This window comes from Oryzias latipes, chromosome 22, assembly GCF_002234675.1.
Source record: "Oryzias latipes chromosome 22, ASM223467v1".
Taxonomy (NCBI): Eukaryota; Metazoa; Chordata; class Actinopteri; order Beloniformes; family Adrianichthyidae; genus Oryzias; species Oryzias latipes.
This window is the reverse complement of record NC_019880.2, coordinates 24616632-24633347: the sequence shown is the minus strand read 5'-3', so window position 1 is coordinate 24633347 and position 16716 is coordinate 24616632. Positions and strand designations below refer to the sequence as shown.

At 48.1% G+C, this 16716-nt stretch overlaps 1 protein-coding gene across 1 annotated transcript; it reads left to right on the top strand.

Moving 5' to 3' along the window:
- Positions 1-560: 560 nt before the first annotated feature.
- On the top strand, positions 561-15751 carry vps39 (VPS39, HOPS complex subunit). Its single transcript, XM_004082749.4, has 24 exons — positions 561-991; positions 1544-1609; positions 1702-1766; positions 1855-1897; positions 2017-2111; positions 3282-3380; positions 3450-3542; positions 3879-4062; positions 4820-4940; positions 7674-7794; positions 7868-7994; positions 8870-9012; positions 9085-9225; positions 10655-10796; positions 11477-11563; positions 11644-11717; positions 11836-12052; positions 12143-12271; positions 12359-12461; positions 12549-12594; positions 12679-12828; positions 12912-13046; positions 14465-14556; positions 15231-15751. The coding sequence occupies exons 1-24, from the start codon at positions 919-921 to the stop codon at positions 15310-15312; spliced, it is 2628 nt and encodes an 875-aa protein (XP_004082797.1). The 5' UTR covers positions 561-918; the 3' UTR covers positions 15313-15751.
- The last annotated feature ends 965 nt before the right edge of the window (positions 15752-16716 follow it).

Sequence of the window (16716 nt, the reverse complement as noted above, 5' to 3'; positions counted from 1 at the left end):
AAGTTTGATGCATTATTTGAATTATACTCCCATGAATGTGAGTAAATCCAACGTATTACCAGCCACCTCCGGGCAGAAACTTGAAAGGATTTGTTTTCTTTTGAACTCATCATTTTCTTGAATGATCCACACAAATCCATCAATATTAAAGTGAGGCAGGATACTTATTCTATATTCAACTTAAAATGTTCCAGTTAAGTCTGAAGATGTTTTCAGATAGTATACCTCTGACACTACACATGCATCATCTTTACTAAAGTATACTTATACTCAATTTATTAATAAAATTATTTCTAAGAGTAATGTTTCACTTTTTTAGCAACTTCTCTCTGTGTTTTCTTGCGTTTTTCTCCTCTTGGTTATCTTTTAATTTCTTCATGTTTTTTTTTTGTTTTGTTTTTAAAATTCTCGTGTATTTAATGTTTAGTAGTTTTTGTCCACGACGATAAAACCGCTCTTTGGATCTAAGTAGGAATAAAATGGTCACACATGTTCTAAATGTCTTCTTGAACCAGGCTTCTGCGCCTTTAATGAGTTCCTCGGGATCGCCCAGCCGCTCACGTGACAGTCAGGTGCCCCCTGCACCGCGCAGGCGCACTCAGGAAGTACGGAGAAGTGAACACAAACTGTAAATTTCTCCGCGGATTCGGAGTTTTTTCCGCCCTTTTGTGGGTTTTTCGCAGGAATTATGTCTCCTCGATAAAGTTGCGGACTGCTTTAGCTCGCTTTTATTTCTGTGTCCTCGCAGTTGCTAATTGAGCTAGCAGCTAATGATTAGCTTTATTCCCCCGTAAAAACAGAAGAGAAACTTCGGGAAATTGACGCTGAGTTCGGGTTTTTCCGTGAATGGACGTTGTCTGCAGCCGACCGCCGTGACTGACCCACAGGAGGCTCACGGGGGGGTCTGTTGACTTCAGGATGCATGACGCCTACGAGTCCCTGCCCATTCTGGAAAAACTCCCCCTCCAGATCGACTGTCTCGCCGCCTGGGGTGAGTCAGCCCCCCAGGGCTTTTAGGGGCTTTTGTTTAGTGGGATGTTCTGGTCAGGGGTTCGAATCCCGACCAGGACAGTCTCCGAGTCCTCCAGCTCGATGAGCACAAACTTTCTGTTCGACAAACAGGTTTAAACTACTGTTAAGTTAAAAAAATGAAACAAACCAATGTGGACATTTAGATCTAATAAAGTTTCTTCAGTTGAAATCGTATTTTATGAGAAAACTCTTTAGTTTATAAACAAGAAAAATTGATTTTCAAAGAAAAAAACAACTAATTTTCAATCCAAGAATCATCAACTTGTGATTTAAATCAAATGGACTGAGGCAGTCATCCTCTGCTCTAAATAACTGAATACATTTGGGTCTTACAGATCGGAAATACATTTATTGTAAACATATTAAACCTCCTTTGCAGTGATTCTTTTTTAAGATCCAGCTTTAGAAACATTTAGTGTCTGAGCTCTGAGGACCAGCCGTCCAGCATTTGTTGTTGTGGAGGAGTTTTCTGTGGCTTTGGCCCGGTTTGAGCGGGTTTGTGTTCCCTCAGAGGACGGGCTGCTCGTAGGAACAAAACCAGGACATCTCCTCCTGTACCGGATCAAGAAAGATGCTGGTAGGTCGGACGCCCGCCTGTGAGCCCCTGATCCCTGCTGGAGTCCCACCGGCTTTTAAAGGAAGCTCCTCCCCTTTTTTTCCCCCCCTCAGGAACCAACCGCTTTGAAGTCACTTTGGAAAAGTCCAATAAGAACTTTTCAAAGAAGATCCAGCAGGTTTCACTTTGTGACCTAACTTTCACTTTCAATGTTTAAATGTGATTTTTGGATGTTTCTAACTGGTCTAACTTTGTGATGCTTCCAGCTTTATGTGGTCTCTCAGTACAAAATCCTGGTCAGCCTTCTGGGTAAGTTCTCTGCTGTCACAGCTCCATTCCAACACCATCAAGACATTAGACCTTAGTTCTACTCACAGTTTAGTCCTTCTGCTCATGAGCTCAACACCCGGCTCGCCTCTCTCCTGCAGAGAACAACATCCACGTTCATGACCTCCTGACCTTCCAGCAGATCACCGTGGTGTCCAAAGCCAAAGGAGCCACGCTGTTCACCTGCGACCTGCAGGTCAGTCCTTCCTTTTCACAGCGGTCTTCTAATCATCATGATGCTGTTTTTAGGCTACATTTTTTTTAAAAGGGTGTGTTTTTCTTGGATATAGATTCAGCAGAGCAGCAGGAGTTCATTAGAAATTCACCTCTGAGTTGTGGGCGGGACCTGTTGACTATATATGAGAACTGGACCGAGTGACCCCTCCCTCCTGGCGTTCCAAACAGGAAGGAGCCAGAATCCCTTAGACCTCTATAGAGAAACAAACAGCTAATCTTCTATTATTCTAATGGCCAGAATAACTATTGCTCTCATAACTTTTTTTTTTTTTACTTGTTCTTAATAATCATAATTTTTTTCAGGATATTTTTTTCTGTAGTTCAAGTTATTCCAGTTATAAACTGACCAATCAGACGCCTCAATAAAACTTGGCGGTTTTGCATCCAACGTTTGACAGATTTTTGTGTGGCCCACTCTCAAAAAGTAGGGGTGTGGCCGTCCTACCAGCTTACTCCTGATTGGTGGGAGTGGTTGCCATAGGAAGGAGGACTCAAACCGACTTGTCCCAATCACTGCTCACTTATGCCGTCTGGCTCCAACAGATGCGATAAAATGGCGGTTGAACTGGCTTCATGTCATTGGAGCCAGAAGGGAGTGTTCTCTCTGGGTGACATCACTCAGTCCAGTTCTCAGCAGCTGTCAGCGCTAAGCAACCCCGCCCCCTCTTTCCCCTCTGAGAGCTTTTGTGGCCCACCCAGCATATTTTTTCTGTCCCTTTTTTTTTCTTCTCAAACCAGCATTTTTTCGTCTGCTCCTGATTCAAAGCGATTTGAATAAAGAAATACTCAGAAAAGTTACAGGTTAATTTTCTGTATGTGTCCTCCATCATCAAAAAAATGCTACAAAAATGTCCTTTTCACTGCAGTGCTTCTGCGTGATTAAAGCACCACACATCTGAACAATCTGAATGATCTCTATTCAGATTATCTGATCAGATTACGTCTTCTGTCTGGGTAACTCACTGCAGAACAGAAATGCTTCAGACCTTCTTCCTTTTCCGTTTAAAAGAGAAATATTATTCTTCCTTTTTTCTCAAACCCGTGATGAAGCGCTTCACCGTCTGACCGCCAGACCAGCCGGTTGAAGGTCGGCTCATGTTGAGCAGTTCCGTCTCTGTGGCTCTTTCAGCTCGCCGCCTCGGGGGAGGAGCGGCTCCGAATGTGCGTGGCGGTCAAGAAGAAGCTCCAGCTGTTCTACTGGAAGGACCGGGAGTTCCACGAGCTGCAGGTGAGACCAGGTCGGCCTTGAGCGGGACCACCGAGGAGCGCTCGGCTCACGCCCGGCTTCATCTTCCAGGGAGACCTGGGCGTTCCGGACATTCCCAAATCCATGGCGTGGTGCGAAAACTCCATATGTGTGGGCTTCAAACGGGACTATTACCTCATCCGGGTACGTGGGACAGACCCATCCTCAACACCCGGCAGAGACGTCCACAGTCTGAGCCCAAGTGTCATCCGAGCAAAACGGAGGATTTTGTTGGGTTTCACTCACAAAACACGACAGTCATGAATCCAATGATCAGGTGGTGATGGTAAAAGACCATAAACATTGAAAAAGAATCTCCAGTTTTAGTGTAAAAAGTCTCAGCGATTACTGTCGTTTTTTTCTAAAACCGTTCTCTGGGTTTTGACTTCCTGAGTTAAGTTCTACCGTTTGTCTTGAGGTGTGTCCTGATGTGGTTCTGACGGATCCTTTTGGACTCCTGCTGTCTCTCCTGTCGATCAGCTCGATGGCAGAGGCTCCATCAAGGAGCTTTTCCCCACCGGGAAGCAGCTGGAGCCTCTGGTTGCCCCACTGGCTGATGGGAAAGTGGCGGTGGGTCAGGATGACCTCACTGTTGTTCTGAACGAGGAAGGAGTTTGCACGCAGAAGTGCGCCCTAAACTGGACAGATATCCCCATCGCCATGGGTAAGTAAAGGCGTTTTAGACTTTTCTTTGTTTTTTTTGATCTGCTGCCAAACCAGAGTTCTCACCACACCATCACACTCCCACTTCCATGTCTGACTGTGAAACTGTTTTTGGACACTCTCCTTCCAGAAGCATAGTCCAATAGTTTGTGTGTTCTTTTTGCATTTTCTTTCTCCTTGAACTCTCCCATTCATCCATTTATTTTAAAGTCTGTTTCTCACTGTTTGATCATGAACTTTGACCTTTATTGATCAACTAACATCAGGTTTGTTCACGTGAACGAAACTGTTAAGTGTTGAGCTCCAGTTTTCTGCGTCTCTCTGTGTTTTAGGCTGTTGATTGAGCTGAGATGAAGCTCAGTTTAGATCCTGTTCTGGTACCGGGTGGGATCACAGCTGCTGGCCAGATGTGTCTGAGCTCGGCAGGAAGCAGAAGTGAGCAGGAGGAAGTGCAGGTTTCATGCAGAAGACCAGAACGTTTCAAATCAAATCATTTTGTAGGGCAGAGAGCAGCAGCTGCGACACAAACATCGTGACCATGGAGCTGCAGCCCCCATGAATGTTCCGTTAAAGGAAAACTAAACCTTAAACTCTCACCGTCCTCCTCCCAGCAGTCAGTCCTTAGTGGTCCCTGCTGGATCCGGATGGTTCTGCTCACGTTCTGCCCCGTACCACGTTCCCGTTCACCGTCTCTGTGCTCTGAGACGTTCCGCTTCAGAAAAGCCTTGTGCTGCAGCAGCTTTTATTTCTGTTCACAGAGCACCAGCCCCCTTACATCATCGCCGTTCTTCCTCGATACGTGGAGATACGAACCGTTGAGCCGAGGCTGCTGGTGCAGAGCGTGGAGCTGCAGCGACCGCGCTTCATCACCTCGGCGGGGTGAGATGGATGAACCGTGTGGTTGTAGTACCTGATGCTTTGTTTTGGACTAACTTTAATGCCATTTTTTTTTAGAAAAGATCTTGAATGAAACCTGTAGGAATCGTGACAGTAAAACAGCCAGTAAGGGGTTCTGTTCATTAGATGGCCACATGTCAATCAGTGACCACGCCCCCATTTCAATGACTAAATCAAATATAAATCAGAATAGGATGAGAACGTGCAGACCGCCCTTACAGTTCCCATGGATAGACAGAGTAACTATAGACGGCAAAAAAGGGCCAGAACTGTGATGAAGTTGGGCCGCATAGAAGTAGCTCCTGCGGGAATGTTGGAAATCCTATGGACAGTTGGGGCTCCTGCTGGTCTTTGGGGCTCTTACGGGTCGTTGGGGCTCCTGCTGGTCGTTGGGGCTCCTGCTGGTCGTTGGGGCTCCTGCTGGTCGTTGGGGCTCCTGCTGGTCGTTGGGGCTCTTACGGGTCGTTGGGGCTCTTGCGGGTCGTTGGGGCTCCTGCGGGTCGTTGGGGCTCCTGCTGGTCGTTGGGGCTCCTGCTGGTCGTTGGGGCTCTTACGGGTCGTTGGGGCTCCTGCGGGAATGTTGGAAATCCTATGGACAGTTGGGGCTCCTGCTGGTCTTTGGGGCTCTTACGGGTCGTTGGGGCTCCTGCGGGTCGTTGGGGCTCCTGCGGGTCGTTGGGGCTCCTGGTGGTCGTTGGGGCTCCTGCTGGTCGTTGGGGCTCCTGCTGGTCGTTGGGGCTCTTACGGGTCGTTGGGGCTCTTGCGGGTCGTTGGGGCTCCTGCGGGTCGTTGGGGCTCCTGCGGGTCGTTGGGGCTCCTGCGGGTCGTTGGGGCTCCTGCTGGTCGTTGGGGCTCTTACGGGTCGTTGGGGCTCCTGCTGGTCGTTGGGGCTCCTGCTGGTCTTTGGGGCTCTTACGGGTCGTTGGAGCTCTTGCGGGTCGTTGGGGCTCCTGCGGGTCGTTGGGGCTCCTGCTGGTCGTTGGGGCTCCTGCGGGTCGTTGGGGCTCTTACGGGTCATTGGGGCTCCTGCTGGTCGTTGGGGCTCCTGCTGGTTGTTGGGGCTCTTGCGGGTCGTTGGGGCTCCTGCTGGTCGTTGGGGCTCCTGCTGGTCTTTGGGGCTCTTACGGGTCGTTGGAGCTCTTACGGGTCGTTGGGGCTCTTACGGGTCGTTGGGGCTCCTGCTGGTCGTTGGGGCTCCTGCGGGTCGTTGGGGCTCTTACGGGTCGTTGGGGCTCCTGCTGGTCGTTGGGGCTCCTGCTGGTTGTTGGGGCTCTTGCGGGTCTTTGGGGCTCTTGCGGGTCGTTGGGGTTCCTGCTGGTCGTTGGGGCTCCTGCGGGTCGTTGGGGCTCCTGCTGGTCGTTGGGGCTCCTGCTGGTCGTTGGGGCTCCTGCTGGTCGTTGGGGCTCCTGCTGGTTGTTGGGGCTCTTGCGGGTCGTTGGGGCTCTTGCGGGTCGTTGGGGCTCCTGCGGGTCGTTGGGGCTCCTGCTGGTCGTTGGGGCTCCTGCTGGTCGTTGGGGCTCCTGCGGGTCGTTGGGGCTCTTACGGGTCGTTGGGGCTCCTGCTGGTCGTTGGGGCTCCTGCTGGTTGTTGGGGCTCTTGCGGGTCTTTGGGGCTCTTGCGGGTCGTTGGGGTTCCTGCTGGTCGTTGGGGCTCCTGCGGGTCGTTGGGGCTCCTGCTGGTCGTTGGGGCTCCTGCTGGTCGTTGGGGCTCCTGCTGGTCGTTGGGGCTCTTGCGGGTCGTTGGGGCTCTTGCGGGTCGTTGGGGCTCTTGCGGGTCGTTGGGGCTCCTGCGGGTCGTTGGGGCTCCAGCTGGTCGTTGGGGCTCCAGCTGGTCGTTGGGGCTCCTGCGGGTCGTTGGGGCTCCTGCGGGTCGTTGGGGCTCCTGCTGGTCGTTGGGGCTCCTGCTGGTTGTTGGGGCTCTTGCGGGTCGTTGGGGCTCCTGCGGGTCGTTGGGGCTCCTGCTGGTTGTTGGGGCTCTTGCGGGTCGTTGGGGCTCCTGCGGGTCGTTGGGGCTCCTGCTGGTTGTTGGGGCTCTTATGGGTCGTTGGAGCTCCTTTTGACTGCTTATGTTCTTGTTGTCCTTTAGTTTACTTGAGCTAAATTTTATATTGGCATTAAAAGCTTACAGATTACACAGATATTTTGTAGCTGTACCCCAGAGTGGACCCTGTAGTGCAGGTGTCAAACTCAAGGCCTGCAGGCCAAATGTGGCCCTCCATGTCATTTTATGTGGCCCACGACAGCATAAAAGTTTGTAATCTCTTAAAATAAAAAATAAAAATTGGTGTGTATTTCTTCATATCCAGGGGGAATCTGACTTGAAATATCGGATTGGGCTTAAACACTGAGTAACAAGCAAACATATGTTTTATATGCAACTGTAATTGTCACTTTAAAAAGTTATAATAAATAAATAATTAGTTATTTAACATTAAGGAGTGGGTATATTTATTATTCACTACATTTAGTTACATGTATAAATTATATCTGGCCCTTTCAGGACAGACACTATGCTGATGTGGCCCTCAGTGAGTTTGACCCCCCCCCCTGCTGTAGTGATATGTAAACAGGCATCGAATGTTTAGGTTTTATTTTCAGTTTTAGGAATCCAATTAGTTATTTTTCTTACTATTTTGAATCCTGTTGATGTTTGTTCCTTCAGAGTAAGACTTTTCTTCGTCAGAACAGTTCTCAGCCTGTCGTTTCATCTCTTTAGACCCAACGTTGTGTATGTAGCCAGCAACCACTTCGTGTGGCGTCTGGTTCCCGTGCCGATAGCCAACCAGATCCGGCAGCTTCTTCAGGACAAGCAGTTTGAGCTGGCTCTCCAGCTGGCGGTGAGATCCCGATCCAGACATCGTATCTTCAAACAGGATGTTCCGGTTCATTCTTTGTTTCTGTTGTCGAAAGATGAAGGACGACTCTGACGGAGACAAGAAGCAGCAGATTCATCACATCCAGAATCTTTACGCCTTCAACCTGTTTTGCCAGAAAAGATTCGACGAGTCCATGCAGGTGTTTGCCAAACTCGGCACAGGTAGGATGGATGTTTGGGTCCTGGAGTGACTAGTAGAATAGCCCTTGTGCTATCTTGTGGGGTCAAAATGACCCCCCCCCCCCCCCCTTACATTGACGTGTTCTCCCTACCATGACAAAGGTGGATAAAGGTGGAAAGATTTCATGTAATCCATGGACACCAGTGAAGATCACAAATCATTGAAGAAAAAAGGTTCAGAGCACTGTCCAGTGGGTCTAGATGACCCAACTCCCAATGTTAAAGTGTCCAGGATAGCACAAGGGTTAGAGCAGCAAAGAAAAGAGGTGATGCTGCAATGTTAGTAAAGCAGAAGCTAAAGTTTAGAGAAGAAGAGAAACTCTGAAGAACAGCACAGCTGTTCTTCAGAGTTTCTCTTCTTCTCTAAACTTTACTGACATTGGAGCATTCGCCTCTTTATCACCCCAACACCAAAAAAACGTCCCACAAAGTCAATAAACTGAAGCAAAGGCGTCTGCAGGGACCACCACGGGGGTCCAGTCTCTGCCCTCAGCTCAACCTAAAGGAGAAGAAGTTTGATGAGACAAAATCTGATATATGATGAGAGATCTTTAGCTCTGCTGCTCCAGATTCTGCTTTTCTTTGTAATCAAGCCCTGCAGCCACGCCCCACCAAACTAAAAGGAGAATTTATTTAAAAGGACAATGAAAAGTTCTTTTCTTCCTGGTGAGCCAGGACAGTTTTACACTAAACCAGTGAGTCTGCAGGCTTTAAGCACACTTCAGTCTTTGAGGGTTTATTAAATATTTTTTTAACTGATCTAACATTTTCTCGTTTACTTTTTGGGGAAATGTTTTGTTCTTGTTCTTAAAATGCTCCGTGAGGTGTGTTGTAGAAATCCTCTCCTCGTTTGGCAGATCCCACCCATGTGATCGGACTGTACCCAGAGTTACTGCCGTCTGATTACCGCCGGCAGCTGCACTACCCCAACCCGGTCCCCAGCCTTTCCGGGCCGGAGCTGGAGAAGGCTCACCTGGCTCTGATCGATTACCTCACGCAGGTGCGAATCCGTCCACCTCCTGAAAACGGCCGCGTGACACCACCCTCTGACATCCCAACCTCTCTGCTGCAGAAACGAAGTCACCTGGTCAAGCAGCTGAACGACTCCGACCCGTCCACCACGTCGCCGCTCATGGAGGGCACGCCCACCATCAAAAGCCGCAAAAAGCTGCTGCAGATCATTGACACCACCCTACTGAAGTGTTACTTGCATGTGAGGGACACGTCTTTGGTTCACAGTTGACCTGAGATGAGTCATTTTAAGGCTACCGGCCCTAACTGTTGGGAGAAGCTCCGCCCCCAACACCCCCCACCCCACCATTATCCACACACACACAAACATACAGATCCATGCTTACGCTGCTTGGTACAAACAGAAATGTGAAACATTTTGATTTGATTTGATTTGAAATGGTTTATTTCAAGCAATCAAATAGGAGTAATACACACAAAAGCAATATAATCATCAGTTATACATTCATACAGTAACTAATCAAACTTAGGATAATTAGACATAATTAATAAAAATTGCTTGAAAGGGAGTGGAAAGAAGCGAACTTATATAATCCCACCCCGTTATACTATAACCATTTTATTACATGATTTATCAATATCCGGTTCCTAGGTTTTATCAGACAGAATTAATAATCATAAGGTATCAATAAAGCAGATGCCAAAGATGAAATTACTTAAGTACTACGTCAAAAATAACTTTAGAAATCAACATGGCAAATGCAGCATCTGAAATATATGCAAATTATGTTACTTTTAAAAGTCATTCATATGCTTTAAAACATAATACTATACCAGTAAAATAGACACAACACTGTTTCAGGAGTTTTCATAGCAAAATTTCATCAAGTATCAAAAGTTAAAAACATGTGCAAAATTATGCTACATTAGGAAAGATTTTTGAATCATTTTATCAATTTTATTCATACGCACAAACTTAATAGTAACTAAAAAATAAACTGCATCCACTGCAGAGCCTGTCGGCCACTATTGTCTTTCACAGGCAGAGGCGGGGGGATGAACTCTTGCTGTTGCGCAACAAAACACACAAGAATTGCATCAAAAAATGTTGACATTACCCCCCATGCTGCTCCTCACTGCCCCCTGTGGCCCGGCCGAGTCACTGCAGTCTGAGATTTTGACCCTAAACACTGTAGATGTAGCTGGCGAGTGACACCTGAATAACACACCATCTTTGACTCCTCAACCGAGCAGCTGATTCAGGCGCAGACAAACGCAGCTTTACATTTCAGACACTTTATGTTAGTATTGTGTCGTGTGACGATGCAAAGCTGCTTTTTCTGCAGCAGGAGCAGCTGATTGATTGTGGAAACACTTCACTGACGCAAAGCGAATCCGCTTTACGGCTTTAGAATCCGCTGGAATCACGTGAAGTAAACGGTTGTAGATTTACGGCAGTGGAAAGGGTAGAAACACTGCAGCTAAAGCTTCGCTGTCAAAGGGATAAACAGGAGGCATTTTGGAAAACCATTTGCTTTGAATGGAAAAGATTTGTGAAGAAATGAGTCATTTTTTAAATTGTGCTTTTAAACCAATGAAGAATGTTGTAGGAGAATCTCAGCGCCGATGATGACGAAAATAAACCTTTGATGTTGTCCTTCCTCGCTTAGACCAACGTGGCCCTCGTCTCCCCCCTGCTGCGCTTGGAGAACAACCACTGCCACATCGAGGAGAGCGAGTACATCCTGAAGAAGGCGCACAAGTACAGCGAGCTGATCATTCTGTACGAGAAGAAGGGCCTGCACCGGAAAGGTCAGAGCGCCGCTGGAAGCCGCTTCTCCTGTCTGGAGTTGGTTTCTCTGCGTCACTGAGGCAACGAAGGGAGGAGTCATGAGGGAGGCAGACAGACGCAGGAAAAGGGTTAAAAACCCGAGTTCCTCCTCCTCCAGACCCTCAGTGCTCCACAGAGAACGTGCAGCGATGTTTAGATGTGACAGAGTCTCAAAACCTGCAGAGCAGACGTGATTGGCTGGATCCGACACAGAAACGCCACTGCAGATGTGCAGTTTGTCCTGCGTTCATGCAGATGTGTTGTAGACTCATTAAAGAGAAAAGAAGGAGCTGAATGTAAAGAGTGTAGATCCAGATGTTTGATCAGCATCTGGATGCAGATCAGACTCTGATCGTGTTCTTGGTGACACATTGACTCTCAGGTCTGCATCTTTCTTTTTGGTGAAGTCCAAATCTTCCCTGCTTCTGTATAAATGGCTGACATGGAGCCGGCTGTTGCAGTCTCTGCAGGCAGGGGGCGCTGTAGTCCAATCACAGACCGGAATCAGAGGTTTTTCCTCCAATCAGGCTTGAGGCTCCGCTTCTTCCGGATGGTTGCAGGAGTGTCCACAGAACAACCTGCTGCCAAGGCAACGTTGATGAAGCTCAACTGTGACGTTTGGAGTGACATTTGTCCCCCCCCCCCATGTTCTCTCTGGCAGCTCTGCAGGTTCTTCTGGACCAGTCCACCAAGGCCAACTCCCCCCTGAAGGGCCACGAGCGCACCGTGCAGTACCTGCAGAGGCTGGGTGACTTTCTGACTCTAACACCTTAACTGAATCATTTGAAACTCTATGTGACTCATTAACCCCGCCCCCATTCGCCACAGGGGTGGAGAACCTGGGCATCGTCTTTGAGTTTTCTCCATGGGTGCTGAAACTTTCACCAGAAGACGGCCTGAAGGTGCGTCTCCACGTTTCTTCTCTGCAGCTCGTTTTCAGATTAGGCCACGCCTCCACGTTTCTGCTCCTCTGCAGCTCGTTTTCAGATTAGGCCACGCCTCCTCGTTTCTGCCCCTCAGATTTTCACAGAGGATCTCCCTGAGGTGGAGGCTCTGCCCCGTGACAAGGTGCTGCAGTTCCTGAAGGAGGGCTTCGAGGAGCTGGCCATCCCGTACCTGGAGCACATCATCCACGTGTGGGAGGAGCAGGGCCCCCGCTTCCACAACGTGCTGATCCAGCTGTACCTGGGGAGGGTCCAGAGCCTCATGAAGCAGTACCTGAACTCTCTGCCTGAAGGTTTGTTTGCCGTCAGAACAAGCAGCTGCGCCTCCATCTTCACTGTGACTGACCCCCACCTCCCCACCACCCCCACCCCCACCGCTACAGGGGTTCCTGTGCTGCCTGCGGGGCAGGAGTCGGGGCAGCTGGGGGAATTCCGGAGCAAACTGCTCTCCTTTCTGGAGGTTTCGTCCAGCTACGAGCCCACCAGCCTGATCAGTGACTTCCCCTTTGACGGTATGTACCGTGTGCGCGTGTGCATATGCTCATGCGTGTGCACGAGCAGCAGCTTCAGAGTCACCAGGTCAGAACTTTGCCTCTCAGGGCTGCTGGAGGAGCGGGCGCTCCTGCTGGGCCGCATGGGGAAGCACGAGCAGGCGCTCTTCATCTACGTGCACGTCCTGAAAGACACGTGCACGGCAGAGGAGTGAGTTCACAGCTACACAAACACAAACCGTCCATCTATAGTAAAAAAAGTCCATTTTCCTCTTCATCGTCCTCTTCCTCCTCACAGGTACTGCCAGCGGCATTACAACAGACAGGTGGAGGCAGACAGAGACGTGCGCGTTGCTCCTCATGTTGAAAATGGATCAGAAGTTCAGATTTTGGGGCTTTCTTTCTTCATCTTTGTTGTTTCCCTGCAGGTGTACCTGTCCCTGCTGCGCATGTACCTGTCCCCCCCCGACGCCCACTGCCTGGGACCCATCAAGATGGAGCTGTCGGAGCCTCAGGCCAACCTGCAGGCGGCGCTGCAGGTCCTGGAGCTGCACCACAGCAAGCTGGACACCACCAAGGTATCAGAAGATGACAAAACAGAAACGCTGCATCATGATTGAGTCGTCACGGCAACGTGATTGGTCCGCAATCATCTTCTCAGGCCATCAACCTGCTGCCAGCGAACACGCAGATCCGAGAGATCCGGGTTTTCCTGGAGAGCGTCCTGGAGGAGAAGGCTCAGAGGAAACGCTGCAACCAGGTTCTGAAGAGCCTGCTGCAGGCCGAGTTCCTGCGGGTGAGTCCGGCCCGCGCCTCGCTCCAAAGTCGGTTTGGAAAGGACCACGGAGTTTTAGGGCAACGGTGGGGAAAACAATTCTGGAGGAGAATTTTTGTTTTGTTTTTGTTCCTCACTTACAGGAAAAAAAGTCAAAATGTCCAAAATAGATTTAACCCGCTGCAGCAAAGTTGTCTGTTTATTGGAGCCCAGCTTTAAGGTGAAAGATGGCGACAGTTTAGTCGGTGGAGCCGGCTTTCCGGGGTTCGGTTTCGGTAAAGCGGAGTTTCATATGTGAAATAAGGAGCTCAGAGACACGTTTGGGTGTAGAGGACCGCTGCAGATTTTATTCTCCTTTACATTCACAAAGTTCATTTGTCACCTCACCTGAACCTGTCATCCGAACATCCATGCGGAAGTAGACAGCGTTCCATACGCCCCCTCCTCCAGATGAAACGTCCCGGTTTAGCATAAAACAATACAGAGGAATGAAAATAGTCTGTTATTTTAGCGTTAGAACGTTGAAAATGCCAAAAAGTGCTCCTCCTCAGACGGAAGCGTCACACAAACGTAGAGACCTGGGGCCTCATTTATAAAACTTTGCGTAGGATTTGCGTCAGAAGTGGCGTACGGATGAAACATAGGATGTGCGTACGCACAGAAATATTCGGAGTTATAAAACCGTGCGCACGCACATCCTACGCATCTTTCCCTTAATAAATCACAACCAATTCTAAATGCAGCGCAGCTTTTTGCGGCTTCATGACACGCCCATAGTTGCCCATAAATAGTCCGTGAAACGCCCACAAATTAATATTCATGGCTTGCAAAATCATGGCAAACACCGAGAGGAAATGAAAAAAACGTAACTTCACTCAATGTGAAGTAGAAGTTATCGTTGGCGAGGTGGAAAAGAGGAGAAAAGTGTTGTTTGGAGGGAACAGTGTGGGCATTACTAATGCCGTAAAGGCACGTGAGTGGCAGACGGTGGCAGACGCCGAAAATGCTGTAGCCTCACAACCTCGGACCGTGGCCGAAATAAAAAAGAAATGGTCGGACATCAAAGTCGAGGCAAAAAAACGTCTGGCGCTGCATCGCCAGAGTGTCTCTGCCACTCCAGATCTTTGGAGGAGGAAGAAAGGATTCAAGCGAACATCTGCAGGGATACCGACGTCTTCATCAACGGCTGCAGAGATCCTGCAAACTACCCATCAATAAATAAAACATTAATAAATCGTAAATCAAACAAATGAGCTTCCAGACATTTGAACGTTATCAATAAACATTCAGCTCAGTCTGTTGAGTCTCTTGCTGCTCTGCACGCTCACTACGACTTTTATCTCGTAAATCTACTGGTTTTTTGTTGTTTTGTTTTGTGGTGGGCCTTAAACTCAGCCGTAGGAAAAGCTTTGTGGAACATCACGTTTTGTTGTTTTCAGGTGCAGGAGGAGCGGATCTTCCACCAGCAGGTCAAATGTGTCATCACAGAAGAGAAGATCTGCAGAGTGTGCAAGAAGAAGATCGGGAACAGGTGAAGAATCGTCTCTACGGCTTGTAGGTCTCTGCAGAGGCGGAGTCTGTGGCCCAGCACCGTCATGGCCGCACTCGCGTGATTAAAGAAAGAACCGTTTTCTTCCTTTGTAACCGTGAAAGACCCACCTCCAGTCTTCTTCCGATCTATTTTCAAAGCGTTCCCAATAATTATGATGTTTTTAGGATAAATCAAAAAACCGGCGTCGTTTTCTAGGACATAATTTCTGCAGAGCGGCAGGAATTCATTAGAATGTCACCTCTTAAATTGTGGGGGGGATTATTTCCCATCATCCCTTTGTTTAGACAGTCTCCTGCTAGCTTACAGCTTCTCAAGCTAACATTACCGGTACGATAAAAATGGCGAGAAATATCCAGCCGTTCAGTTTGGATCCCGATTCCAGCTTCATGGATCTGCATGGATGCATCTGAATGGGGCGGAGCTTATAACGCTAATTGAAGTTCGTACGAAAAAACTACACTTTTTTTTTGTCTGCTCCTGATTCACCACGATTTAAAGAAATACTCAAACACAATAATAATCTTTATAAATGTGGTCCATTATGATAGAAATACAAGAACATGTTCAAAACACATTTTTTATCAAGTGGGTCTGGTTTTCATGTCCTTTGTTCTCTCGTCTGGCGTGATGACATCACTCTTTGTTTCCTTCAGTGCCTTTGCCAGGTATCCTAACGGCGTGGTCGTTCACTATTTCTGCTGCAAAGATCGAAGCGCCTGTCCCACTGAGCAGTGAAGCCCGCCGTCGAAGTGGACTCCAGCCACGCTCCACCTCCAGGAGAACGGCGGCGGAACAAGCTGGACGACCACGCTTCTCCTCACGTCCTTTTCTTCACGCTCTCACGCCTGAGTTCATTTCAACGCTCAAGTCACTGTCAGAGGAACTGTTGCATTCTCAGCTTTTATTTTGAAACTGGAAGTCCTTTGTGGAAAGTGAAGTGGACCCCAGATGGATGACAGGAAGTGTATTTATTTTGAAATTCAGAAGGACTTTATGAAAAAGAAAAGTGAAGATGAACTTGATTAAAAAATAAACTGGACAGAGCTTTTTTATTTTTCCTCAAACTTTTGGAGCCGAGCTTCTCTAACGTCTGCAGCTTTTCCCCGCTGAGGTCAACAGTTCAGAAATCAAATGGAAGGAGCCGGATTTCAAAATAAATCAATGAAACCATCAATAGGACTTTCTCACATCCTTTATTCATAGATGAGCTTAGAGATTTAGGTTTTGGAATAACGGACCTTTAGTAAATGTTTTTACAAGGGATTCATGGGAAATTTTTGTTAGCCAATCAGTTTGACCTTTAACCCTTGTGCTATCTTAGATGACCCCCCCCCACACTTACACTGACGTGTTCTCCCTACCATGACAAAGGTGGATAAAGGTGGAAAGATTTCATGTAATCCATGGACACCAGTGAAGATCACAAATCATTAAAGAAAAAAGGTTCAGAGCACTGTCTAGTGGGTCTAGATGACCCCAAGTGCCTAGGATAGCACAAGGGTTAACATGTCATTTATTCTGGAAAGATCAACCTTCATGGAGAACTTTGTTCTTCAACCACAAGCGTTTTCTCTGAATTTTCGTCTTCAGCACCTTTCGTCGTCATGCGTTCAGCTGCTTTGACTGCTCTGCTCTGAAACTTTCAGCTGCTGCAGGATTTTCCAGCTTCTTTCATGGAAAAAGCGTCCTACCTTTAATAAAAAGAACTTCCGGCTTTCACCAGATCTGCAGACTCTGGACTTCTTTGCTGTAACCCTTGTTATATCCTTGGCACTTTAACATTGGGAGTTGGGTCATCTAGACCCACTAGACAGTGCTCTGAACCTTTTTTCTTCAATGATTTGTGATCTTCACTGGTGTCCATGGATTACATGAAATCTTTCCACCTTCATCATGGTAGGGAGAACACGTCAATGGAAGGGGGGGGTCATCTAAGATAGCACAAGGGATTGTGCTTCACAGAGGAGAAGTCTTCAGATTCCTGTGGTCTCCTGGGTTTATCATATTTTCTGACTGGAAGTGACAGCGTTCAGTGTGACTTCAGGGTGGAGCAAACTTCCTGATTGAAGCTGGTCTTCTGTCTTCACTGATCCTCTGTGTCAGAATCAGAACATCATGTCTCGTCGTCATAGGAACCAT

Coding starts and splice junctions, on each gene's coding strand:
- vps39 (XM_004082749.4), top strand. CDS start 919: ATGCATGACGCCTACGAGTCCCTGCCCATTCTGGAAAAACTCCCCCTC. Junction 3,381..3,449: donor GGGAGTTCCACGAGCTGCAG/GTGAGACCAGGT, acceptor TTCATCTTCCAG/GGAGACCTGGGCGTTCCGGA. Junction 9,226..10,654: donor TACTGAAGTGTTACTTGCAT/GTGAGGGACACG, acceptor TTCCTCGCTTAG/ACCAACGTGGCCCTCGTCTC.